Source organism: Chinchilla lanigera, unplaced genomic scaffold (assembly GCF_000276665.1).
Source record: "Chinchilla lanigera isolate Chin_1 unplaced genomic scaffold, ChiLan1.0 scaffold00030, whole genome shotgun sequence".
In the NCBI taxonomy this organism is placed as follows: Eukaryota; Metazoa; Chordata; class Mammalia; order Rodentia; family Chinchillidae; genus Chinchilla; species Chinchilla lanigera.
Window position 1 is genome coordinate 9,071,537 of NW_004955431.1, and position 26,399 is coordinate 9,097,935.

Sequence of the window (26,399 nt, forward strand, 5' to 3'; positions counted from 1 at the left end):
CTTCATCCCACCCATTCCATCTTCCTCGTGCACACAGGTGACTCCTGGAGTGCTAACCATTATATCCAACTCCAAGCAGGCAGTGGTGGAAAGATGCATGCTGGCCATAGGATTGATGAAATACCATGGTGGGCTTTAACTCTCTCCATCTTATTTATTGAGCCAACATTGTATTTTATTATGAAACCCATCCTGCCCATGAGAATATCACTGTTGAGTGGTGAAAGAATTCGCACGTAGTGTTCTAATGCTCAGTCTGGGAGCACAGACGTCACATAGGTGGTAAATTCTTAAGCTCTTCAAGGAAGATGGGGCATGATCTGGGAGTACAGGGAGCTTTGCAGAAACGCGACTGAAGGCGCAGCAGCGTGACTGCTCACCCTTCCACGTCACTGAAGTGATGTTTCTGTTGTGGATTTTTTCCCATTTTAAATTAATAACTTCAGATTTTATACATTTGATGTTTTCTCGTTTTTAAAACCTCTTATGTTTAGGTATTAAATGTGGTAAAATTTTAATTTCTACTTTCTTACATATGTTCTAATGGGTGTGTTAAAAAGACATCACAGATACTGATTAGGGGCCCTGTTATGTCAGAATAAATGATCAAATTTCTGTCTATATTTAGACGTATCTTACCTACAGTCACATTATGTTAATATGTTAAGTGTTGTCAAAGTGAAATTTAGGAAGACATTTCATTACTGTATTCAGCAGGTAATTTAAGCTGGGCGTGGTGGTGCATATCTGTAGTTTCAGCATTCAAGAGACTGAGGCAGGAGGGTCACCATGAGTTGAAGGCCAGCCTCAACGACACACAGCAAGACCCTGGTCAAAAAAACCAAAACAATCAATGTAAAATACTCTAGGTCTCATACTAAAGACTACTAAAGATCTGTAAGCATATTATATATTTCACAGCAAATTCACTATTTTTGTTCAGTCTATCTTAATCATTACTCTGAATTACCTCTGACCCCTTTTAAGTACCATGACGCACACATATGATACTTTTTTTTATTCTTAGTGATACAGAATATCCAAGCATATTTTATTATCTTGATATTTTCTATGATATTAGTATGACCTCACACATTTTTTTAAATAATGAGACAGGCCACAGATATATTTGGGAATATCTTATCAGTGAACTCCAGCCTCCTACCATTCTATACCAAAGATTTCAACTGTAGATGTTTTAATTAGACCAGAACTAACTGAAATGTTGTTGAATTTAATAATTTTAAGAACCCTTTTTTACTTGTAATTTTTAAATACAGGGTGTGTTTAGTTCAAGAGGAGAAAAGATCCTTATGGCAGATGCTGATGGAGCTACAAAGTTTCCAGATGTTGAGAAATTAGAAAAGGGACTAAAGGATCTACAGCCTTGGCCTGTAAGTATAAGGGTATTGTGTAAATGATATTCAGTCCAGAACACGGAGGTTCTGAGGTAAAATTTTTAAAGAATTTACCTGTAATTTTAAAAAACAGGTTTTTTGGTATGAGATTCCTATATAAATGTTGCAGCCTAGCCAAACTAATCATTTTGTTACATTCACTCGGCAGTTTTCTGAGATTGACTTAACAGTTAATGTTATGACTATCTCTCTCTCATGATTTCTAATTGCCCAACTTCTACCAGTGTTTTCATATGTATTGTGCATATTTAGTGAATTATTTTTATGTAAAGCATAGCTCAGCTGTTATTTAAAAGCATAACTGAGACTTCCAGGAATCTTGCTTTGGATGAAGCAAAGAAAAATCAAAATCACTAAGAAGTATAACTTAAAGCCACAATTTTAAAACATAGAGTTGAAAAAAGAAAAATCTGGTGTCATTTGCACTTTTCAAATGCCTTATAGAGAAGGTAAATTTAATAAATCCTGAGATTTTTATAGAATGCTTCCTAGTCTACAAAGAATAAAACTGAAAGAATAAATAAGCACCCATGGTAGATGAAACAGTACACATACTTAGCATAAACAAAGCCAGGATCTTTGCAGAAGCAAGAAAAATTGCTAGACTTTGCCATTGTCAGGGCTCCAAGCCAAGTTGGGAGCACAGATCCAAATGGTTAGATCCATTCCTGAGTGGAATGTCTCCTTGAAATTTTTTCAAGGACACTTGACAAAATTTCACAACACAGAGGAACCATGGTAGCCTATGAAAGGCACAGAAGGCTCTAGAAATAGTCCCTTCCCTCCCTACAGGCCTCCTTGTGTCTACATAATACTCAGGCCTTAAAATTCTACTTCAGCCTGACATGTTGGCACATACCTGCGATCCCAGCTACTCATGGGACTGAGGAAGGAGGACTACATCTTCCAGGCCAGCACGGGCAATTTAGCAGGACTCTGTCTCAAAATAAAATAAAATGGGCTAGTAGTGTAGCTCAGGACTCCCTGGTTCAATCCCCAGTTCTGTAAAGGGGGAAAAAATTAATGCAGAGGAAAAAAACAGGTGTCACAAAAGGTAGAAATATATGAAGGAGAATTCATCTACACTGTAGGAGAGCTGCCCACATTAATCAGAATTACATGTGTTCTGACTGAAGAAATAATAATGAAAATAAGACTGCAAGGGGCTGGGGATTTAGCTCAGCGGCACAGCGCCTGCCTGGTAAGTGCAAGGTCATGAGTTTGATTCCTGGTACCAGAAAAAAACAACAACAACAAAAAAAAAACCACAAAAACAAAAAACAAAAATAAGCCTGCAGCAACACAATAAGCAAAATACATTCTACAGAACTAAAGCAACAAATTGAGGGCCAAAAGAAAACCAATAAATAGAACTGTCCAAATGAAATAGATCTAGTTTAGAACCAAATAGTATAGGTAGTTGTTAAAATAATCCCTATTTATTATTACCAAAAAAACATACAACAGAAAAAAGTAAACAAAAATCAAAAAACAAATATAATAATGCAAAAATAACCTATCTTCCTAGAAATGTTGAATTATTTAATTTTTGTGGATTTTAAAACACTTTCTAGGCCAGGGATATAGCTCAGTGGCACGAGTGCCCGCCAGGCAAGCTCAGGGTCCTGGGTTCAATTTTCAGTACCAAAAATAAAATAAATACTGTTTCTTCTCACACCATCATGTACTCCCACTTCACTTTATTTGTAGCAGATGTAGATTTCTTAAATACTAATTGAATTAACTAAGATAGTTGTTAAAAGAACTAGCTATAAAAATATCCCTTTTACCTGTGCTGTTCAAACAGCCAATAGCTACTTGCGGCTTCTTAAATTGAATAAAATTTTAATTGCCTACTTCAAATACGTGTGGCTAGTGGCTGCCGCACTGCATAGCATTTCTATCACCACAGAATTACCGTGAACCCTATGTGACATGAGTACTCTTGGTGTTACAGTTTGGTCTCACTTTAGAAAGTATCTCCACCTCCTGTCCTGTAGTTATCCTAATAGGCTACAGCAAAATCTAATTGGTAAAGTTACTGGATTTGGTTCTGTGGTTCTCAAAGGATGCACAGGGACTTGATAACTGTCTCTCCCAGATTATCCCTCTAGGTAGCGGAGCAGGGCAGAATTTTTAGCAACTGACTCTGTCATTGTGCAGTAGGCAAAGAAAACAGTTTAGCGAAAGTTAATGAATAAACCAAACAAAGCAGGAAAAATATCAAAATGAAGCCTTCATCTTGTGAATCCACTTCTTTGTTCCCTTGTGGTGCTAGGCCTCACACCTGCTGTGTAAATGCTCTACTACTGCGATAAATCTCCAACCCTTTTAAAAATTTTATTTTGAGACAGAATCTCGCTACATACAGTATGCCTGATTATTTAGAAGAGTATCACAGCACTTGAATTATTTTGATTCAATTAAGTTTTCTACATGTCTTCTGTATGGTAGGCTAGGAATAGTTGTTCTGAGTTTTCAAATAGCATTTTTCTTTCTGTCCTGGCAGTTTTCTGATGAGGCTTCAGTACGTTATTGATTTGTGTTGCCAACTTTCTCTTACACGTCAACATTAAACCTTGTCCCCTTGTCTTTACGGTGGTGGTTGTGCTTGGCTTTTGTTTGTTTTGCTCATAAACGTGGATGTTGCTGTCAGTTTCTACAGTCAGACACTATCGTTAGTGTAACTGCCATTCACTTCTCAGTTCACAAAGTCACGTGCCTGATAAGCACCCTTGCGTATATTCCCTAGGCCCTGCAAAAACAGGGACTGGAAGTAGTGAGATAGCTCTGAAAATGAGAAAAAAGAAATGAAGAAAGAACGTCTTCTCAAACGTCTAGCATTACAATTATATAACCGATTCACTAGATGGCAGTAGTTAACTTTCATGTCTTGTGTGGTACTGTGCCGTTTTCACGGGTTAGTTTCTCCAGTACATTTTTCAGTGATTTCTGCTATTTTCTTTTCTCTGAGCAGATTTAATTTTTTGTTGCAACAAAGAGAAGTGTGCCACTACTTCTCACTTGCATTTCCTCTCAGAGTAATCAGGTCACATGTTCTGATTTAATTATTATTACAAGGCCCATTTAGAAAAGTTGCCTACGGTTCCTTCTCTGAAGATAACTGTTCTTTTAAAGTTTTAAAACTAACTGCAGATAATTTAGGTAGAACATTATGTGACACAAATAAAGTAGGGAGTATTTATATTTTAGTTCTAAACGCTTAATTTGCATTACTTATCGACACCATTTTTTTAATGTACAAAGCTTTCCTCCTACACAGCAATTATTCAACCTCTTCTAATGAAAATATATTTGATTATACAGTAATTTTTCTAAAGTGAGTCAACCATAGTCACTTATTTCATGGCTTAACTATTATGAATAGAATCAAAAATCCCTGAACAGGCAAACACAGATGACAAAAGGTCTGTACTTCACAGTCAGAGTAATTCCTCAAGTTGTGACAGGCCTTCAATTCTCGTTTAGACAGAGTTCCAACAAGTTTAGCTTCTCAGCCCACAAGTGTCTACTGGTCATGTATAGGAAAGAGATGTGATGTAAAATTGTATTACCTATGGGAAATAACTACTAAGCATACACACACACAGCTCAGCCTGGAGTGCCTGCTTGCTAACCCTGAATGTCTCTTTGTTTTGAGTATGGTAATCCTTAGTCAACTGGTTTTGGTGCAGCAGGATGCTAGGGGTAGTTGTTCCTCAAAAGAACATCATAGTTTTTGCTTTTCTTTTTTGTTTTAATAGAACATCTGAGCAAGTGAGAGGCTGATATATTTGTTTCACCTTCTCAGCATGTGGGTAGATGACCAAGCATATAAAAGAGACCCTTAACTCTATAATCATTTGTTTTATAGACCAGGCGGCTACGCAAGCATTTTTGCTGAGATCTTTGGAAAATCAAACAAGGAAGAATGCAAAAGTCAAAGGGCAGCTTAAAAACAAAAAGAGACAGGTGTGGTAGCCTGTAATTCCAGCATTCTGGGAGGCTGAGGCAGGAGGCTTGCAAGTTTGAGCCCAACATGCACAATTTAGCAGTGTAATGAATCCTGTCTCAAAATTTTAAAAGGGGGCTGGGCTCAGTGTAAAGAAGCTGGGTTCATTCCCAGCTGCTGTATTGAAAATAAATAAACAAACAATAGAGGAAGACTAACAGAACTTCCAGATGACTGTGTCAGCATATCACAGGGTGTGGTTCCCAAGTCATTAGAAAAGGCGGCTCGGGGTGGCAACTGCCTTTCACAGTAGTGGTTTAATACCTGCAAAGCTAATTCTGAAGGGGTGATTTCCTAGAGCAAGGGACACCAAAACGTTCTATACAGGGCCAGAGACAAACGTTTTAGATTTTGCAAATCACATGTCTCCCATCCAAAACTGGACCGCGGGTTGAGTTTTACCTGCAGGCCACCTCTGTTTTAGGAGATTGAAACCTTGATCTTCACAACTTTAACTCACTCCCCAGTATGCGGACTCTAAAGCACCTGAAAAATAGAAGGGACGCTGTTATTAGACAAGAGGAAGGGCATGGGGCTCGGGTGTAAGGGCAGTTAATGAGGGGGCGGGTGTGAGGCAAGTACATTACACACATCGAACCCCCTAAAATGTGAAAGGGGGAGGGTGCGGCATGAGGGTGAAAATGACCAGTGTGTGGAGTGCCTGTGCAGATCTACCCAAATGGAACCCACTGGTATAACCAATTTTTAAAAATACAAAAAAAAGGAAAGAAAAGTAAATTTTTAAAAAAACTAATTTTTGCTAACCACAAAAATTTTGAGGAATTTAATAGCCCCGTTATTATCAAAAGAAAATAATAAAGTATATAAGATTTTAGAATGACATATCTGAAAAGACTAAATTTGTGGTTTTGAGCTGTAGTCGTATTATTTAGAAAACTGGCTCACATGGAATCGCTCATCCCTAGTGATGCAGCAGCACGGGAGTGGTCACTGTCAGAAGTAATCCCTCTTCTCTGTCCCAGAAGGGCAGCTTCTCTAGGAGAGAGGTCTTACCGCTTCATCCCTGATGCCTGAGGTGGTGCTCAATAAATATTTGTGAGACAAGTGAATTAACTACTCTGTATCATTTCTAAGGGGAAAGCTCTGTGTTTCACTAAAAACATATAGTCATAAAAGACACCCAGAGCCAAATTCTCATAGAGGCTAAAATAAGCCAAACGTGTATGTCTTCTCTCAGATTTAGGAGAACACGTGAACAGGTGTCAACTAGTCAACTGAGTTCTTAAATGCTGCCCATGTGACAGTAAGAAGAAAAGGGATGTGATACCCAGGTATATGATAGAATTTTTGTTTTGCTTTATTTCTATAAAAAATATTTTTATTTAATAGCATAACTGAAACTGTAGAAAGAATAGCAACAAGCTCAAGGAGGAAAATAACCAACTACCTTCTATCACCCAGACATAACCACTGTCAGTACTTTTTCAGTGTAAACATTTTTTTCTGGATATATGTTAAAATATAATGGAGGGGGGTGCTTGTGGTGCTGCGAATAGACTCTAGGGCATCAAGCATGTAAGGCAACCCCTCTACCAGTGAGCCTATGCCCTCAGCCCTAAAGTTTTGCATTGACTGATGTGAAAACATAAAGATCATAGAACAGCTAGTAGTAAGGAAGCCTTCAGAAGTTAAACAAATTTTGTATATGTAACCATCTTGTATAGATAGATACACATTAGCATGCTTTTCTTTTGATGTTTCACTATGAATTTTTAACATGTCTAAAAGTAAATGAATAGTATAATAAACCTCTATGCACCTACCAGCCAACTCCAACAGTTATCAACATTCGATAGGATTTTTCATCCCTGCCTTTTGGTTTTTTTTTTTAAGAAAGCTCTAATTTCTTACATGAAAACTTCTTGGAGAAAAATGTTCATATTTATTTTCGCTTATAAATATGATTTATATTATAATTTAAATGTATTCAGTAGATTGGCTCCATAGCTTTATAGCTCTACTTGGATTTCAAATTTAGCTGTAATCCACTTGACAAGCTAGTTTTGCCATGTAAAGTTTTGAGGAGTAAATTTTTAAGAGCTACATCCCCAGACCTTTTTATGATTTATGTACAAATTTATATACAAAGAATATTGCATATAAAATATATAGTACATGACATCTATGTGCTTGAAAATAATTCCAGAGTGGTGATTGGAATGGTAGTAAGGGACTTTACTTGAGCAAGTCTGCCTGAGTGTGTTGATAATTTTTGAAGCTTGGTTTATGGATCTTCATTGTCCTATTTTCAACTTTTATGTGTGTGTCTATTTTTGTGTATGTCTTAAAATTCTTTTAATAAAAAGTTCAAACAACAACGAACTTGAACATGGGAAAATTTTTAAGTGAAAAAGAGCATGAGCTCATGAGTAGATTTCAGCTGTGTTATTTTTACATGCAGAGAGAAGAGCAAATGCAGAAGGTGTTGTCACACGATGACTGCTTCTAAATCATGACTTTCATTAAAGCCACTTACCAGTCCAGTCATTTAATTACAGGATGACCAAACCTGCATATTTTTTCATTAATTTTCATAAGATAATATAAAAGAAAATATAAAAACCACAATTTTATGAAATTTATTCAATACAAGAATCGACTGGTTGAGATGACGTCACCAAGTGACACTTGGGATAGTCAGTACATAAACCAATGCTGCCCAAGTGATGCTCGGGCTAAACTCTTAAGTGGTTAAAGTTTTGTCATTTGTATGTAGATTTATAAAATTGCCCCTTCTTTTATCAGGAATATTTTCCAATTTTATTTCTGTGAATTGTTCAGAATGTAAGTAGTATAAGAAGATACATAATGAAACCTGTTCCACCTCAGTTATTGTCAGAGGTAAAGAAGTAACGTGTGTGTGTGTGTGTGTGTGTGTGTGTGTGTGTGTGTGTATTAGGAATGGCAAACTATGGTATGCACATACAGTGTTTCTTTGTTTCCTTTTAAAAATTGGAGCATACTTGTGCTTCAAAAAAGTACTTCTTCATTCTTTCATAGCTTCGTAGCCCACCCTTCTGGATAAACATGCATTTAACACTGAAATATTAACTGCACATGAAAGCCTTGTTACATATACACATGTACTCACACCATGGGGAAGAGTGTTGGTGTGGATGGGTCAAGTTATGTAAATGTGATTTTGATAAATGTTTTCTATAGACAAGGTGCAGGTACAGTGTGGAAATTGCTGAGTTTTATTCACAGTGCTCTTAGTACAAGTGTAATTGGGAGTGTATCTCCTGGCTTTTTTCTCCTTGTTTCTCATTAGTAACCATAAAATCAGCTTGTCTAGTTCAATGAAAAATCATTTTGTTATTTTTATTGGTATAACCTTAAATTCACAGCTTAACTTAAGGAAAACTGACTTTTGAATGCTGTTATCACCTCCTCTCATCCATAATTATGATATGTCTTTCTGTTTGTGGATTCTTTTGTCTGCCTTGTAGCTTTTACATGTTTCTTAGATATTACCACATTTCTTATAAAGTTGATTTCTAGATCATTCTTTTTCAGTGATATTATCAATGCTGTCTTTTTCCTTCATTGTCTCTTCTGATTGTACATGCTAAAGTATCATGCACATACTCATTTTGTATCCACTCATCTTTTTAAATTTTTATTTTTTGTAGTATTTTTTAGTTGCTAGCTTTGGATTTCTAAGATGCATACCATTTAGAGATTAACACTTAACACTTTTTTGTTGACACTACTAATTTTTCTCAGTAATAATAGTAATAGAGTGTCTTAATCAGAACAAATGTGTAAAGATATGAACTGTAAAGAACACTTACCTTTTACATTTAGCCTTGTTCAAGTTAAATTCAGTGTCCCTCCAGTATGATTAGGCTTCTCAAAGCTATGCCTATTCTGAATTCAACAAACCTTTAAAATATTTTCAATTTTTTAAATGTTTCTAAAAGCAAGACATTTAACATTGGAAATAAATATATTTGTAAATGCTACTTAAATACTGAAGAACTATTTCACTGCTTTGTCTTCAGGATCAAATGGCTATTGCATGTGGATCTCGAGCTCATTTGGAAAAAGAATCCATTGCTAAGGTGAGACTTTTTACTAGCTGGCGTGAGTCACCAGGTTTTTCCCCCTCCTTTTTTATAAGAAATAAGCTCTTATGTTTAATCTCTTAATAAGAGGTTCCCTTAAAACTCATGTAAACATTCTTGAGGTTTATGAAAGATTAGCACATTTCAGAGTTCTTTCTTTTTTTAAAGGATATACAGGAAGGATGTAGATTTCACTTTGGCTTAGACTATACATGGTTCTTTTTTTTTTTTTTTCATTAAAGACACAAAGTTATAAGATTAAAGTTTGCCATGTAGTTATAAGGCAAGCTTTTCTAAACGATAATTTTTGAACCAGTTAGCTTGCTTTTAGATTTTTCATCTTGGTACCCTTAAGTGCTGTACAGGTCAAACATTCCTAATCCAAAAATACAAAGTACAAAATTGTGAGTGCCAGCCTAATGCCATCAGTAGAAAACTCCACAGTATAAAACTGTTTTCTGCACAAAATTATTTAAAAATGCTATATAAAATTTCCTTCAGTCTGTACCCATAAGGCATACATGAAACAAATGAATTTCATGTTTAGACGTAGGTCCCATTTCTCAAAATATCTCTTTTTTTTTGTTTGTTTGTTTTTGGTTTTTCTCCGGAACTGGGAACTGAACTCACGACCTTGCGCTTGCCAGGCAGGCGCTTTTGCCGCTGAGCTAAATCCCCAGCCCCTCAAAATATCTCTTTATGTATATGCAGATATTCTAAAATCTGAAGGAAAAAAAAATCCAAACTCTGAAATACTTCTGGCTCCAAACTTTTTAGATATGGGATACTTAAACTTTGAGTTTAAATATTTTGTTTCTCTTAGGAAAACACTTTGCCTTAAGATTTGTCAAATTTGTGAATGTTCTTTTTAGAAAGATTATAAATCTATCACAGAAGATGTTAATGTTCTTCACTTTGTAGATGAGACTAGAAAAGCTAGTAATTTGAAAAAATATTAAAGAATTTGAAAAATATAAAAGAATTGATCTATGCAAAGTTCTTTATTTTTTAGTTGTTTCTATTTTATGCTTTTTGTTTTTTAGCAGTACTGAAGATTAAACTCAGGCCTTGAACATGCTAGGCAAGCACTCTCCCACTGAGTTACATTCCCCAGCCCAGAAAAACAGTTCATCTAATAGAATGATCAGGTAGATTAGAGACTAATGCAGTATTATTCAATGTATGACTAAAATTAACTGGGAAGGATTTTTAAATGCATCTTTCAAGACCAATCTAGTCACATTAAATCAGAATGTAGAGATGGGACCAGGAGTCTACCCCTTTTCCCCTTGTTTGTTTTTGGTTTTGCTTTTATTTTTTTTGTGGGGGGACAGGGTCTCACTGTGTAGTGTAGATTGAGTTTGAACTCACTATGTAGCCCAGGCTGGCATTGAACTTGGAGCAATCCTCCTGCCTCAGCTTCCCAAGTGCATGTGTCAGCACACCCAGCAAGGAGTCTACATTTTGAAGTTTCTCAAATCACCTGTATGCACATGAGACTTTGAGAACCCTTGGAATAGAAGGTTCAACCTCAACCCCTCAATGATTCTGAAGTATGCTATGAGGAAATTGTAATTTTTTTCAAGATAATACTGAGGGCAGAGTTGAACCCTTTTACAGATTATGCTTAAGTGTGAAAACCTAGACTCTCCTTTTTTAGAAATAAATTATGACATTTGGACCTGTATTCCAGTATTCTGTATACCTTATTAACTCTCATTGGTATTTGCAAAGCTTAGTCCATTAACTGTAGAGAATATTATACTCCCAGAAATTTAAAATGGGAAGAGTTTAGAAATTATCTAGACCAACTTCATCAATTTAATGCAGAGGATAAAGAAAAGAGCTGGGATGGGTTTAAAAAAGGGATACCTTAAAATCTTAAGGCAAAGTGTTTTTCTAAGAGGAACAAAATATTTAAACTCAAAGTTGAATTATCCCATATCTAAATGTGGTGATGCACACCTGTAATCCCAGCACTCGGGAGGCTGAGGCAGGAGGATTGTGACAAGTTTGAGACCAGCCTGGGCTACAAAGTGAACTTAAGGCCAGCCTGAACTGCATAGGAAGACCCTGTCTCAAAAAGTCAAAAACAAAAAAAAGAAATATATATATCAAATACATTAATCATATTATATATAAAGTACTAGCAACTATAAAGTACTAGATTCCACCAACAGGAAATACTGTTGTATCTCCAATAGGAAATACGCAGCTAGTAAAGTGAATGATAATGGAGACTGTATTATGATATGGGCTATTAACTAAAGTATTAGGTTGTATGAACACAGAGTGTGAGCTTGTAAATATAGTGTGATTATCTGTGTAAAAATGACAGAAATTTGTTTCAGCAAACAAAATTAATAAAAATAGCCCAATATTAATACAAGGGTTTTGTGAATAAATTTTTCCCTTTTAAAAAACTCAGTGGTGGAGGAGAAGAGGGACAGCCTATGTAGTGAAGGAAAACAGACAGTTCGTGGCAGTAGGCAGCAAGAGATGAGCAAGAGAACCAGTGCCGTAATCTGCGCGGGAGTTAGCTTCTGTATTTATGATTGGTGACAGTAGAAATGAACCATGTGCTTTGGTTTTTTTAATGAATAAATTTTTTTCACTGTGAACTTCCATGAGTTGAAAACTCTGAATTTTTTCCTAGAAATGACATTTAAATGAGATGATTGTCTAAACCTTCTTCTGCCTCCAACTGTTTATAGCCTGATACTGAGAAACCCATACCAGGATCTCCATCCACCCAGTCCTTGTCTGAAAGTAGTGATTGAGTTAGGGCTTTTGGTCCTTGAGAGAACTGCTGACCTATAGAAAGAAATGATGGCCTGATCCACTCACCACAGAGCAATGGTTGTCCACTGTAGGTACTCTTTACAGCTGCTGCCCAGTAGGCCTCTTGTCCAAATCTAGATTATTATGGAACTGTACCTGTCTTTAGAAGGTTGTATCCAAGGCAGAGCAGGCGTCTGCCACAAGTCCAGGAAGCTGCGGCACAGCCTCCCATTTCTCTTAATGTGCCATAGATAGCGTACCCCTTGCGTAGCAGTCAGCCTGTGGGCAGTGAGAAAATTATAAAACAGTTAATGAAGGTTGCAGGATAAAATGACAAGTTCAGTATAGAATTCACACATCTTTCCTAAATATTTTTACATATCCTCTATTAATCTGCCTCTGTTTTGTTCTCACAGAAGACAGACGTGATACAGCACTGTAGCTCCCATATATTTCATATGACAATAACTGGTCCAGATATTCTTGATTGTTTTTGTTTTAAATTACGGCACTAGGGACTGAACTGAGGGCTTTGTACATGCTAGGCAGGTTCTCTCCCATTGACCTGCAACCCCAGCTCTGTGAACTTACCATTTTAAAGTATTCAAAAGTAGAATCTATGAGCAGTTTTTGTTATCTCTAGTTTTTAAGTAAGTTTATCCTATGATATATTTTTTTTCCTATGATATATTTTAGATATCTTTCAAATTTAAAACTATTTTGCCAAGTTTTAAAAACTAAAGCAAGAGCTTCTTGTTTGTGATGTACCTTGTTATGCTTCTTGCATGTGGTGGGAATTAAATAAGGTCTTCCTGTGAACTCCATACATCTTTTTAATAAATAGGTATTATCCTAAAACAAAAGTCTCTTAGAATCCAAGCAAAAGCAGTTAATAATATTTTCATTTGCTAATGAGTAACCTTACTCGAATCACATTAAAAATTATTCAGGGAGAATAGTTCAGAGATATTGCTTTTCTACCTTTAATTTTTATTTTTCTATCTTTTGATTTCTATTTGTTCCTTTCCTAAGCATAAATGCTCTTTTGGAGGTTTAATCAATCAACCAGTATTTATTGGAAGTATTTAATATGGAAGGCACTGAGCAAGCTGTTGTGAAATCCCCAAAATAATTTAAGATGAGGTTTCTGCCCTATCTGCTTAGAGAGGTAAGACATATTTCCATCAAAACATAATTAATGATTCTAGGTGATAAGTGAGAAACGCTAGATCAGTTTTTAAAGTTGACTTTATATATCTCATAGATAAGTATTTCCTCTTCCTCCCCTTCCTGTCCTATTGCACTAGTAAAATTGTGGCAGGAGAGTAAAGTAAGCCCTGAAGCTTTCTTCCTTTATAAAACCATTACTGGGCTCCTGTTACCTCTGTGCCAAACTGGCTGAAGGCTTTAGCATAATGTTGTTTTGTCCTTACAATGACTGTGTGAGGCAGGCATCCTCCTGCTTTAGGAAGGAGGAAACTGAGGCTTGAAGTTATTTGCTCAAGGTCACCCTGCTAATCAGTGGAGCCCCGACTCATTCACACAGGTCTGATTAGTGTGGTGCTTTTTCTCCTCATCTGTTATCGTTCTTTTGGATGATGGTAGAAGAAGCCTTGTGAATGAAGCCATATTTCGTAATTATAATAATGAATTAAATTTCCAGAGAGGAAAAGGGTGGATACACAAGAGAGGAAAGAAATGAACAGGATTAGGGTTTTAAGAAGGCAGAAGATTACGAGGAGGCTGGAGAACTGCTCTTAGGAGAAGGACCGTATATCTTGTAAAATGAGGGAAAGAAGGGAAAGGGGCTTTCTCCTGCTTAAAACGCTAATTCTTCAAAGGGTAAAAAGGAAGCTTGAGGAAGCAGGGTGCTTTCCGGTTACAGTTATGAAAAGCAGAAGGAGAAATAGACTCTTATACTGAGATATTGAATGTTTTCCATAGACTCTTAGTACATTGCTTATGAATATAAGAAATTCATCATTCTGTGAGTCCATTACCTTAACTGTAGAACATTTTGAAAGATTCTAAGATCTTAAATAATGAAAATCTTGAATGTAGTCGTTATTAATCTATTCTTACCTTTTAAAGTTTGCAGTGTTTAATGAATAGCAGAGTTTTATTTCCCATTACTGCCAATAGTAATCACTAGGAAAAATACTGAATCTTCAGTGGTACTAAAAACTGAGGTTTAATATCCACATTATTGAAGAAGTCAGCCTTTACAATATGTTTAATTAGATAGCTGGGATACCTAGTTAGAGAAACTGCTTTTTTTTAACCCCTTTCTAGCCAGTAGCATTGGTGATATTTTACTGTATATCTTCTGTCTGCGAAGTGTTGAATTGCAGGTTCAGATCTTAGCGTTTTGTTTTGCCAGTACATTCTGGAAATGTCTCCTTTTCATTTTTTAATCTTACGTATGTGTGTATATGTGTGCGTGTGTGTGTGTGTGTGTGTGTGTGTGTGTGGTACTAGGGATTGAACCCGGGACCTTCACACTGAGCTACATTGACCAACCCATGTTCTTCTTTTTTTTCCTTTTGAGACAGTGTCTTGATAAGTTGCCCAGACTGGGCTTGAACTTGAGGTTCTCCAGTGTCAGCCTGCCAGAGTTCTGAGAATACAGGCATACACCACCAGGCCCTACTTGCACTTTTTTGAAACTGAAAATATGTGGATCAAAGAAGCATAAAATCTGTAGGTGAACGAGGTGTTTTCCTTGCTCGTGACAGCCACACACCTATTTTGCCTGCTGGGCCCTAGCCCTAGCCTCCCAGGGCCCCATGCTTAGTCTTGTCTGACTCAGCCTCCAGGAAATCAGAAACTGTTCTCCCGTAGCTGTGCAGTGCTGTGGCGGTGGGCATCCTCCCCATTCCTGTCGTATGCTGTGCCTGTGAAGCTATTGGAACGATGGTGTCTGTACTATGTGTGACAAGTGTCCAGTCAGTGAAATACTAACATGCAGTTGTCTACAGCCAGTGTGTGCAGTGTCTGTTACAGATCAATGGAAAATTCATTTATATCTTGTCTTTATTTGCAGCGTTCTTACTTCCGTACTCTCCTCATGTACGGGTTCCACTTTCTGGTGTGGTTCCTTTGTGTGAAAGGAATCAGGGACACACAGTGTGGGTTCAAATTATTAACCAGAGAAGCAGCTTCACGGACGTTTTCATCTCTGCACATTGAAAGATGGTAGGTCTCTAACTGGACGTGTCCGGCATATTTTGTTACCTAGCAGTTATTTCAGATAGTAAGAAACAGCGTTAGATTTTCACAGTGAACTTCCAGATTGGAACAAAGCACAAAATATTGTACTTGTAAACTTTATACTCTACTAGGTCAAATCTTATTTTGCGAATACTCAAGCCCAACATATACATGTTATCTTATATTGTATATTCATCTTACTTGTATGCAGTGTCAACTGAGAGGCCCAAAAACACCCTGCTTCCTCGAGCTTCCTTTTTTACCCTTTGAAGAATTAGCAGCGTTTTAAGCAGGAGAAAGTCCCTTTCCCTTCTTTCCCTCCTTTTACAAGATATACGGTCCTTTTCCTAAGAGCAGTTCTCCAGCCTCCTCTTAATCTTCTGCCTTCTTAAAACCCTCTAATCCTGTTCATTTCTTTCCTCTCTTGTGTATCCACCCTTCTCCTCTCTGGCACATCTTCCCCAGCCCTCTCCATTGACCCTGCCCCTGCGCCTGCCCTTCCGACTCCTGCCCTGTTGCTCTCCTTCCATGACCAGCCTCTGAAGGAAGTGGTCTTTCTTCACTGATGTTTATGTTCTCATATCCCAGTGTAAGAAGGATGTAGTCCCATCTCCTTTAGGTCCTGTTAAATACTTGCCATACCCAACCCATTGGAGGCGTTTGGTACTTCTGAGCCCTCTCCTGAAGTACACTGTCCCTACGCGTCTGCCTGTCCTTGACCTCTCCTCAGCTGTCAACCTGCATTTAGTGAGTAGCACTGTCATACGGAAGCTAGGAACCTTGACGTGGGCCCCAACGTTCCCCACAAGCCCTCCCTGTGTCCAGTCCCTGACCAGAGTCTGTTGATCTCTTCATGTGTCTCCATCTCCACCGCCATCATCCTAAGGCCTGGACTGTCAGGCCGCGGGCCAAGGGACCTTCTCAGAACTTCAGATTGGTCACGTGCACCTCTGATGCTTAAAACCCTTCAGTGGCTTCCCACAGCCTTTAGCGGCGCTGCCTAGTCTGACCTCACTCCTGTCTCCAGGCAGACTCCTCTCTCCTGCACTTTGCTGTAGGCCTTCCTTCGGGCAGTCGGCCTCATTATCCAGACTGGCCCAGGTGTCCCGGTGCCACACTGTAGGGGGCAGCGTACTTTGTTTCACCTGTCCCACCTGTGGTTCTTTCTGATTGGTGCTCCAGTGTGTCTTCCTCTCTGTTGAAGTGTGATTTTTACAAGAGCAAGAATCCTATCTGATTTTTGCTGACTTCTGTATCCCAGCAGTCCCCACTGTTTTAGCACCAGGAGCCAGTGTTGTGGAAGACATTCTTCCATGGGTGGGGTTGGGAGTGTTTTGAGAGGAGCCCCATCTGGGGGTGACAGGAGACAGCAGCATGCACACTGTGTCGCTCACATCCCATCTACTACATAAGCTCACTTTGCAGAAGTCTATCACTGCAGAAAACCCTGTTTCACAGACAGGACATTGGAAACGGAAACAGGTTTTTCTGTGTTTTTGTGGCAATCTCAGGATATTCTGCCTTCACTGTAATCCACAATGTTTGGAGGTTTTAATTTGTTTCAAAAATAATTTCAAGGCAGTCTTAGCAGTTCATCCTCTTCTAGCATGAAGAAAGTCAGTTCACCTGGCTAATTCACAAGTGGACGGTGGATCCATTCCTTCCCAGGTCAGGAGTCTTTTGTGAGGGGGAAACAGTGTTTGAAAGCTGAGATAGGTGATCATGCACTGGGAGAACAAAAACTCTGGCTCAGTCTCTTTTAGAAATATTTGCAGATGTTTGAAACATGTCAAGAATCCCAGTGTTTATTTGTCAGTCCCATCATTTCAGTCTAGCTTTGAGAGCAGCCCCTGTGTCTGCTGACTTGGACAGTTGTTGTTTTCCCCTGAAGTGACAGGTTCAGTACATCACGCAGGTTGAATATATCACAGGAGTAAGCAAATTTTGTGACCCATTCTGTTACTGAAATATGCTGCGAGTCATGACTGGTTTTGTTTTTCTTTAAAGAAATCTGAGCAGCTGTCAGAGCTAAAAAACTCTGGCCAGTGATCTACCTTTAGAAAGCCCTCTTCCTTCTGTGTATTAGAGAGATATGTGCTCTGTGTGTTCTCACAAAACTAGCAGACAGATGTGAGGTGAGGTTGTATACTGTAATGTGATTGATAATTTTAACCACGTCCTGCAAAACATTAAGTTCAGTTGACCTTTTTCATGACACTTTACAGATGGCACTGCATAGACACGTTCAAAAGTGATCTCTTTGACCCAAGCATTGTAATCAGAAAGCCATTCAGTCATGGCAGCCACTTTGTCTATGCATTTACTGACACAGAATGACCAATTTCGTTTTTGTGATACGTAATTACTCAAAGACTTGAATAGTTCTGCAGCTGTGGTGTTGGTTGGCAACAAAAGTGCACATAACATATTCTTATGCATGTCTTCCTAAAAAATACATGGCACGCACCATAGCATTGTTGCCTTGTCAACACTGTGAACTTGTCAGCCTCGATTGCATACCCCAGTGGCTCATTAACCCTGTCTAATAATGGTGGGTGGCGGGGGCTGGGGATTTAGCTCAGCGGCAAAGCACCTGCCTGGCAAGCGCAAGGTCGTGAGTTCGGTTCCCGGTACTGGAAAAAAAAAACCAAAAAAAATAATAATAATAATAATAATGGTGGGTGGCTGTGGTGCTTTTGGGGGGAGCTCTGGTCCGTCCTTTCAGCATCCTTTCCTGGCTCCAGTGCAGATCCCTCAGCCTGTTGGCACCAATCCTTCATCCCACTGGCACAGACTTTCTAGCTTTCATTAACCCTCTCTAATAATTGTGCCTCAGTATCTTTTCCTAGTTCATCAGTTTGTCTATGTATGGTGGGAACCAGAAGAGGAACATGGGCCACCCTGTGAACTGAAACCTCTCCCAAGCGTTCATGACAAATGTCCTTAGCAGCAGGCAGGATCAATTCGCCACCAGTATTAAAGGACTTCTTAAGTTTAACAGTGCAGTCAGTCACTAAGAGTGATTCTGTCAGTGCAGACACTTTTGTTGAAGTGGCGGCCTTTAGCAAGTGCTTCTTTGGTTTGTGTTTAGAATTTTTTCTTTTGAAAAATTCCAAAGCTTTGTCTTTTAGTATAGCTGCTTGGTCTCCACATGATAAAGAAGTTTTGCAGGTTTCATGCCTGTGTTGGATAGCCGGTCGCCACATATACAAAACAGGCGTGGAGAATGTGAATCACCTATTGCAATGAAACCATAATTTATGTACACCTGTTGGTATTTTTTGTTAAGTGCAGCCCATTTTTGCTGGCAGTCTTTGAGTCTTCTGCTGTCTCATCGTCTTCCTCCTTTTCATAGAAGCTCTCCAGTGATGTTTGTTTTTTACTCATTTCGGCCTAGGGTTAGCTTGTGGGCTGATCAGAACTGCGACTGAGACAACCGTGCGCTGCAGGAAAGCGTTAAGCCTTGCACTGGTAAATAAAATAATCAGCAGGCCATGTATGTCAGATTCTCTCAGCCTGCGGTACAACTGGAGTGTATCAACCCACTGGCCACTCCAAAGCCTGCCACCAGATGGCGCCTGATTGTCCCTTGCCTCTCACTGATCTCGGTTTTAATGGGTCTGCAAGCAACTGATTTATGGTAATCTCTGTGCAGTCAAACCTCTCTGCTGTTAATCTATATTTGCAGTCACGTCCAGTACTAGCATCACTACCTCAGCTCCACTTCAGATCATCAAACATTAATTAGGTTCTCATAAGGAGCTCGAAACCTAGATTTCCTGTATGTGCATTTTACATGTGGGGTTTATGCTCCTATGAGACCCTTAGGCCTCTACGAACCTGACAGAAGGCAGAGCCCAGGCGGTACTGCAGGCGATGGGGAATGGCTGTAAGAGACTCAGCTTCGCTGGCTCACACATCGCTGACCTCCTGCTGTGCAGTGAGTTCCCAGTGGTAGGGGACCCCTGCAGTGTTAGACAGAGCGCCTGGCACAGGACAGGTGCTCGGTATTGTGAAGTGGTCATGAGTGCTGCGTGAGTCCTTTCCCACGTGATACCTGCCTCGTTATCCCAGGGTCCACCTCTTTCAAGCATCTGTTTACAAAGATAAGTTGTCTCCCTAGAAAAATGTCCTATAGCTTTTTTAAAGAAACTGTAGTTCCAGATTAAAATTATTTTGCAGATATGGGGGTACATTTTGAGAGAGATGCTGAGCATATTTTTCTTTTTGTTAGAGAGTATTTTTTACTTGTACTGTTTAAAATGTGCCTAAGCAGAGGAAATTAAAAATTGCTATAAGTATGTACGGTGATAGATATGTTAATTAGCTTGATTATAGTAATCCTTTCACAACATACATGTTTCTCAAAACATTGCATTTTATACCTTAAATATATATGGTCTTCTCTGTTACTTATACACAATAAAATCTTTCTCTTTAACGTTATTTATAAACAGTGGAGGAAAGAAAGAAGCAGCAGGTCTAGACGTAAACGCTTCTGTGTTAGATATTTGTCAGTCCTCTGTTAGGTACAGCGGGGGGTCCCAGGAACTCTAGTCTTTGTAGCTTGAAGGGAAGGATTTAGAAATGGGGGATGCTGTTTCTAATTTTTTAAGGATTTCTTTTGTTTTATTTTTGTTTTTATTTTTTCCCAGTACTGGAATTGAACTCAGTGCCTTTGTGCTGAGCTATATTCCTAACCCTTTTTTATTTTTTTATTTTGAAACAAATTTTCATTAAGTTGCCTAGCTGGTCTCAAATTTGAGTCTTCCTGCCTCAGCCTCCCAGAGTGCTGGCATTACAGATGTACACCACCACACCTGGCCAGGAGTCTTTTTGTTTTGCCTGAAACATGAAAGGTTAGAGTCTATTACCTAAAAGCCATGAAGTTTCCCTGTCAGGATTGTGCTAGGGCAGCACTGTCCAGTGGAAATCTATGAGGCACATACAGATTCCAGCTATATGTATGTTTTAAGTTTTTTCATTGTTGCATTAAAAAGGTAAAGTAAAAAGCAGATGAAATTTATTTTAATAATGTACTTTAACACAGTATATCCAAAATATTATCATCTCATTGTGAAAAAACATGAACTAGTTTTACTGCATCTTTGAACTTCTAATACGTCTCATTTCAGATTTGCCACATTTCAATGTACTGGACTGCACTGTGTGTGTGTGTGTGTGTGTGTGTGTGTGTGTGTGTGTGTACATAAGTTCGTGTGAAATTAAAAAGCACTGGGTTTTGTTTTTGTTGCTGTTTTGCAGTAATAGACATGAAGCGTAGGACCTTGTGCTTGCTATGCCACTGAGCTATATCCCATCCCTTTTTAAATTTTTGAGCCAGGGTCTCCCCAAGTTACCCAGACCAGCCTTGAACTTACAGTTCTCCTGCCTCAGCCTTTCAGGAGCTGGGATCATCGGTGTGCATCACCACATCCAGCACGATTTTTCAATTATTTACTAGGACTTGACTGAGATAGTGTTGACCTCACTTCCTTTTAAACTCACGTTTTTCTTTAGGGTTCAGTTGGTTTATTTTGTGCCTATGAAGGAGAATCACAAGATATGCATGTATCATATGCTTAGCAGTATGTCCTTCACCTCCGTAATAGTTTGTCAGTGACTTTTATTTAAAATTATGTTGCTGTACTTTAAATCAGGAAAGACGAGGGCTAGAGTGGTAGCTCAGTGGTAGAGTACCTGTCTAGCTAAAGGCTGGGTGCAACCTCCACTGCTTCTAGGCGTCTCCACGGCTGTTGGCCACTACTTGTAGATACCACTAAGTGGTCCAGCTATTTTACAACTTCCAGACTGTATCTGTCTGTCTCTCTCTCTCTGTCTCTCTCTTCCTCTCTCTCCCTCTCTCTTTCTCTCTTTTTTCCCTTTCTCTCTCTCTCTCTCTCTCTCTCTCTCTCTCTCTGTCTCTCTCTCTCTCTGTCTCTCTGTCTCTCTCTCTCTCACACACTCTTTCTGACAGGGTCCCTACTGTGTATCCCAGGCTAGCCCCAAACTCGTGGTCATCCTCCTGCCTCAGCCTCCTTAGTCCTGGGATTACAGGATGTGCCACCACACCTGGCCAGGCTTTCTCTTGTTACTGTCATCACCTCCCCTCTTAGATCTTATATATTTCTTCCATTTTGTTGCTTTAATTTCATCGCATTTCAGGAAGGAATCAAGAGTGGGTGTATGTCTGTATCTGTTGTGATTAATGGGGTCTCAGATGCCCTTTGTCCTCCAGACCGTATCTGTGAGACAACAGCTATACCAGAAACTGAGCTACGAAAGGTAGCTCTGCCCACCCCATGTCTACTAAAACAACTGAAGGTGTCTTAGCTGAAGAGTAACCTTTATGCTGCTTCTAGTAGCGTGGACTTGGTCCAGAGGTACACAATATTTTAGTTAAAGTTTTTGCTTTGGTAATAGATTGGGCATTTATAATATGGTGATATGAGCTGCAGTTTTTTTGTAATTAATATCTTCATGTATTCTAAATTGCTTAGAAAGAGAAAGGTATAATAAAAACTCTATCTGGGGTGGTTTGTGTTTCTTTATTAATATAAAGTGATTCCAACTCATCAGTGCCCATTTCCCCTACTCTTCATTCATCATTCTGCAATTTACACTTTTGATAAGTCATTGACTACATACTGGTGCCCTTAGGAAAATATTTACTATCCAGTTCAGTTGAATGACTGTCATTACAACCCACTCAGTCCTCTAGCTCTTTTTTAAGCAGTAGTAGGGCCTGAACCCGGGAAGTTCTGAGTACTAGCGCATCCCCGCCCCATTTGCTGGTATCAGGGATTGATGCACGGCCGTGGCACTGAGCTGCCTCCCCAGGCCTTTATTTTTGAGACAAAGTCTCCCTAACTTGCTCATCCTGGGCTCAGACTTCTGATGCTCCTTTCTTAAACTCCCAAGTGCTGGGATTACAACTGTGCACGACCACACCAGGCTTAATATTTTAGAAAATTAAGAGTTAAGTAACCAGGCTCAATATTGAAGCTCTTTCTTTTGTAAGCATCACAATTCTCAATAACAGAAGTTTCATATAATCTTTTCATAATCACCAAGAACCCACGTCTGAAGTGATTTTATCATCTTCACTGAGTATTTTACTAGGATAAGGAAAAATACTTCTTAAAAAGTTTTTATATTCAATTATCCAACTACTTAGAAACTTAAAGTAGTAGCATAATGGGTGGTGATAGTACTGGGGCCAAAACAAAATTTACAAATCATGCTGTCTGACATCTGAGAAGTCAAGTGCAAGTGGGTTTCGGGTTTTTCTTGTCTGTGGTCGTGTTTTAAAAGCAAGCCCTGAAACCTTAAACTGTGCTCCACGCAACCTACACAGGCAGGCAGGAGGGCGCTGTGACAGAAGGGTGGTAAGCGAAGCAGTTAGGGACTTCGGAGACCATTAAGGAGCATGAAGAGTACGTGAGGATCAGTGGCTCCTCTCTTCCCGTGAAAGGTAGCAAGTGGTTTAGAGGAATTTTGTACATAGATTACAGGAAAACCTCCGAATCAAAACCTTGAGGGAAAACAAATTTGACTGCAAGCAAAGGGCTGAATGAGGGATCCAGACTGAAGTGGCTGTAACAGTTTATGAGTACCAAGACAGTATACCAAACTCTTATGTGTGGTATCTCCTCACGCCCAGAGTAGTGTTCCAGACTAAGCAGCTTTTCACTTTTTTAAAGCTGCCGGTACTGCTCAGCCCAAGACGGGGAAGGGAACAGGAAAGGACAAGATCCCAGGGTACTTTCTTGGAAGCCTTGATCCTTTGATGATAGGAGAAAATAACCAAGCAACTTTTAAAAGTCAAGGACATTCTCATCTAGAGTTCTGCAGAGTTCTACTTTATTGGCTACAAGTTGATTGAAAATGCTATCAGTTGTGTATCTTGAGCTAGTTAAGGTTGGGATTAAAAAAAACAGTTCATCTTGTAAACTTTTAAGGTTACATTTTCTCCTAACCTTCACGAGGCTGTCTTCACTCTGAGCTGTGGCAGGGGCACGGCATCTCTTTAAATATTGGGCAGTGGCATGTTAGACCTCTCTTTTGCCTCGAAGCTTCTCAATCACTCAGTGTTCAGTTACTTGACCTTCTGTGACTCTAATCTTCTGTTTTATGGTACAAGCTTGACATCTGCCTTGTAAGCTTTTTAAAAACCTGCCAAGCTAGATATTTAACTATGCTCTATTTGGTTTTTAAAAATAAATATCAATATATTTTCTATTTCAGGGCATTTGATGTAGAACTGCTGTACATAGCACAGTACTTTAAAATTCCAATAGCAGAAATTGCTGTGAACTGGACTGAAATCGAAGGCAAGTATATCCTCTCCGTTCCTTGCGTCAGGACCTTCTCAGCGGCCTGGACACAGGGGCCAGTACCCTGGCGGGTGTTGTCCACTGAGCCCCTTTATCTGCCTTGTTCCTCTGTTTTTTCAGGGAGGAAAAATACTGTTTTCTCTATTTTTGCTTGGGAGCTTCAGTAAGTCTCCTACCCTGGCCAAGAAACTTCAGTGAAATATTATAGACAAGGTCATGGTGATCTGAAGGAGAAGTAAGATTGGTGCCTTTTCAGGGAAACCTTAGTCTTTATATCACCATGTTTTAATGTCATGTTATCTATCGCTCAGTGGATATTAATCGAGTACCTACACCCCACCGTGCAAAGTTAAATACATAGAAAGATTATGAGTGTTTCACTCCAGCCGTGCATAGTCCATTATGAACCTTTCTTTTTCCCCTTTGTGGTATTGTGAAAACTCAGGGTCTTCACACTGAACTGTGTCACTAGCCCTTTTGAAATGGTCTCACAAAGTCACTGAATTGTCCAGTCTAGGCTTGAATTTGTGGTCCTTCTGCCTTAGCCTCCCAGAATGTGGGTTTTATAAGCCTGCACCACCATGTCTGGTGAGAACTATTTTTTAAAACTGTTATCTGTACATATATCCAAAAAAGACAAAGTAAAGAATATCTATAATTTGAAGTCTACCACAAACCTTTATAATTCCTTTTCAGCAAAGAGTAAGCAGCTTTGGCTGTGTAGATTTAAAATATATTCTAATCTTCTCTTTTGCGTACCTTAGAATGAATCTAAATTATTTCATGGCATGGGAACAGTAACTTAAACAACTGGCTACTCTTTCAAAGTCTGCCTCTTCCATGAGTATATGGCCCTCTCATTTTGAGAGGTGTTACAGTAAGCCATTTTTGCTCTGTAATCTCAGATATTCAGGGCAAAAAGATTAAGAAGCAGGTCTGAGAGCATGCAAACTATCTGATCCAGGATTCAAACCTCTTGGTGTTTCGCTGAATCAAACTGAGTGTATGAAAACTTTACTGATCTCCACCACCGCTAGCCTGGAGTCAGGATTGCGAAGCGGGTGAAATTGGTCAGCATCAATGTGTGGATGCGTCTTTGTTGATCCATGCCAGTGGTGGGGAACCTGTGACATATGTGCCGCAGCCAGCTATTCATTAGTGAAAGCTCCAAAAGGTTCACCGTGCTGATCTATGCTAAATATAAGGTCTGTAGGAGGTGAAGTGGGAAAAAGTAAAAAAGAAGGTCATGCTGATGCTTATTTGTGTTACAGAGACGGTGCATCATAATGTGAATTACAGGTATCTTCTCATTTCTAGGATGAAAATAATATTTGTCTCTTGATTAATAATATTGTATAACACTAATACCTATAAAGTGTTCTGGTGGTAGTGTTTTCAGAAGAAAGATATGTATATTTAGAGCAATCAAAAAGCTTTTCTTTGAGGATAAAGTATAGCAATGGTAATGAAATTTTAAACTTCCGTCTCGATGGATGTTCATTTATTTGCAGGAATAGAACAAGTAATGCTCATAAGAATCTACTGTGGTATCAGACATTGGATTAGACTGGTTTTCCTGTGTAGCCTGAGACAAAAAGCCCTGGGTGAACTGTTTAGATCTGATCATAGGCTTTATTTTTCACTATTACAATTGAATCATATGTAGAAATAATTGTGTTTGCCTTTTATTAAGTAGGATACAGTGAGTAGTTACGTGAGGTATTTCTAGAACCTAACCATCACAGTCCCTCGTCCCCTATAGTAGGGCCCTCTGAAATTTTCACACTTTAGATGCTCCCAAGTTTTATCCTTCCAGATGTTTTGTTTTTATTTTTTTGGGAAATGATTCACTTTGTCTTTGAAATATTTAATTTTTTAATTTTGTCAAGATATAAATGAAATTAAAGTGCTAGCACTCAGAAGGATATGTAGGCTGACTTCTAGAATATAGTTTTAAACTAATGTATTTTCTGCTGAGTTCAGGTTCATTTATTTTAATTTTTTACTTGTAGGTTCAAAATTAGTTCCGTTTTGGAGCTGGTTACAAATGGGCAAGGACCTACTTTTTATACGACTTCGGTATTTAACTGGTGCCTGGAGACTTGCGCAAACTAGGAAAATGAATTAGGTTGTTCGCCTTCTGCAGTTGTATTCTTTTGCATCAGTGTAACATTTCATTTGAAATTAAAATTTTAAATAAAGCTGGAAAAAACCTATTGCCCTTGTCTGCCTTTTGATAATTTTTAAAAAGCAACTAACATAATAAGTAAAAAAAATCTTTATATCTTTTGGGACCAAATAAAGCTGTGGTATAAGTTTAAATATATACAGATTTATTCATATCACCAAAGCCCATATTTCACCTATGAAAACTCTAGGCAATTATGGTAAAGGCAAAAATACAGCTTTAGTCACAGAACAATCCATTTGTTTTATCCAGACTTACCTCGTAATTTTACTTATATACTATACTGTCTTACCTCTAGCAACCCTTCCCTTTTGAGTTCATGTTATTTGGAGTTTTTTTACTTAAAGATAAAAATGTTAATATTAG

The 26,399-nt window shown here is 38.7% G+C and overlaps 1 protein-coding gene and 1 long non-coding RNA gene across 3 annotated transcripts in view; one reads left to right on the forward strand and one right to left on the reverse strand.

Annotated features, from left to right (window-relative positions):
• The window catches only part of Alg5 (ALG5, dolichyl-phosphate beta-glucosyltransferase), a 38,524-nt gene extending 12,463 nt beyond the window's left edge, over positions 1 to 26,061 (forward strand). For both annotated transcript variants that reach the window (XM_005387674.2, XM_013515813.1), the window contains exons 6-10: positions 1,281 to 1,394; positions 9,456 to 9,515; positions 15,343 to 15,494; positions 23,757 to 23,842; positions 25,858 to 26,061. In XM_005387674.2, the coding sequence (XP_005387731.1) occupies positions 1,281 to 1,394; positions 9,456 to 9,515; positions 15,343 to 15,494; positions 23,757 to 23,842; positions 25,858 to 25,973 (528 nt within the window). In that variant the 3' untranslated portion in view covers positions 25,974 to 26,061. The remainder of the gene's footprint in view (positions 1 to 1,280; positions 1,395 to 9,455; positions 9,516 to 15,342; positions 15,495 to 23,756; positions 23,843 to 25,857) is intronic.
• Positions 2,669 to 13,322, reverse strand: LOC106148876. The gene is made up of 3 exons (XR_001234612.1): positions 12,456 to 13,322; positions 5,833 to 5,916; positions 2,669 to 4,208 (listed from the first exon to the last, which is right to left on the reverse strand). It is a non-coding gene; the product is annotated as an uncharacterized LOC106148876 (long non-coding RNA).
• Positions 26,062 to 26,399: the final 338 nt, after the last annotated feature.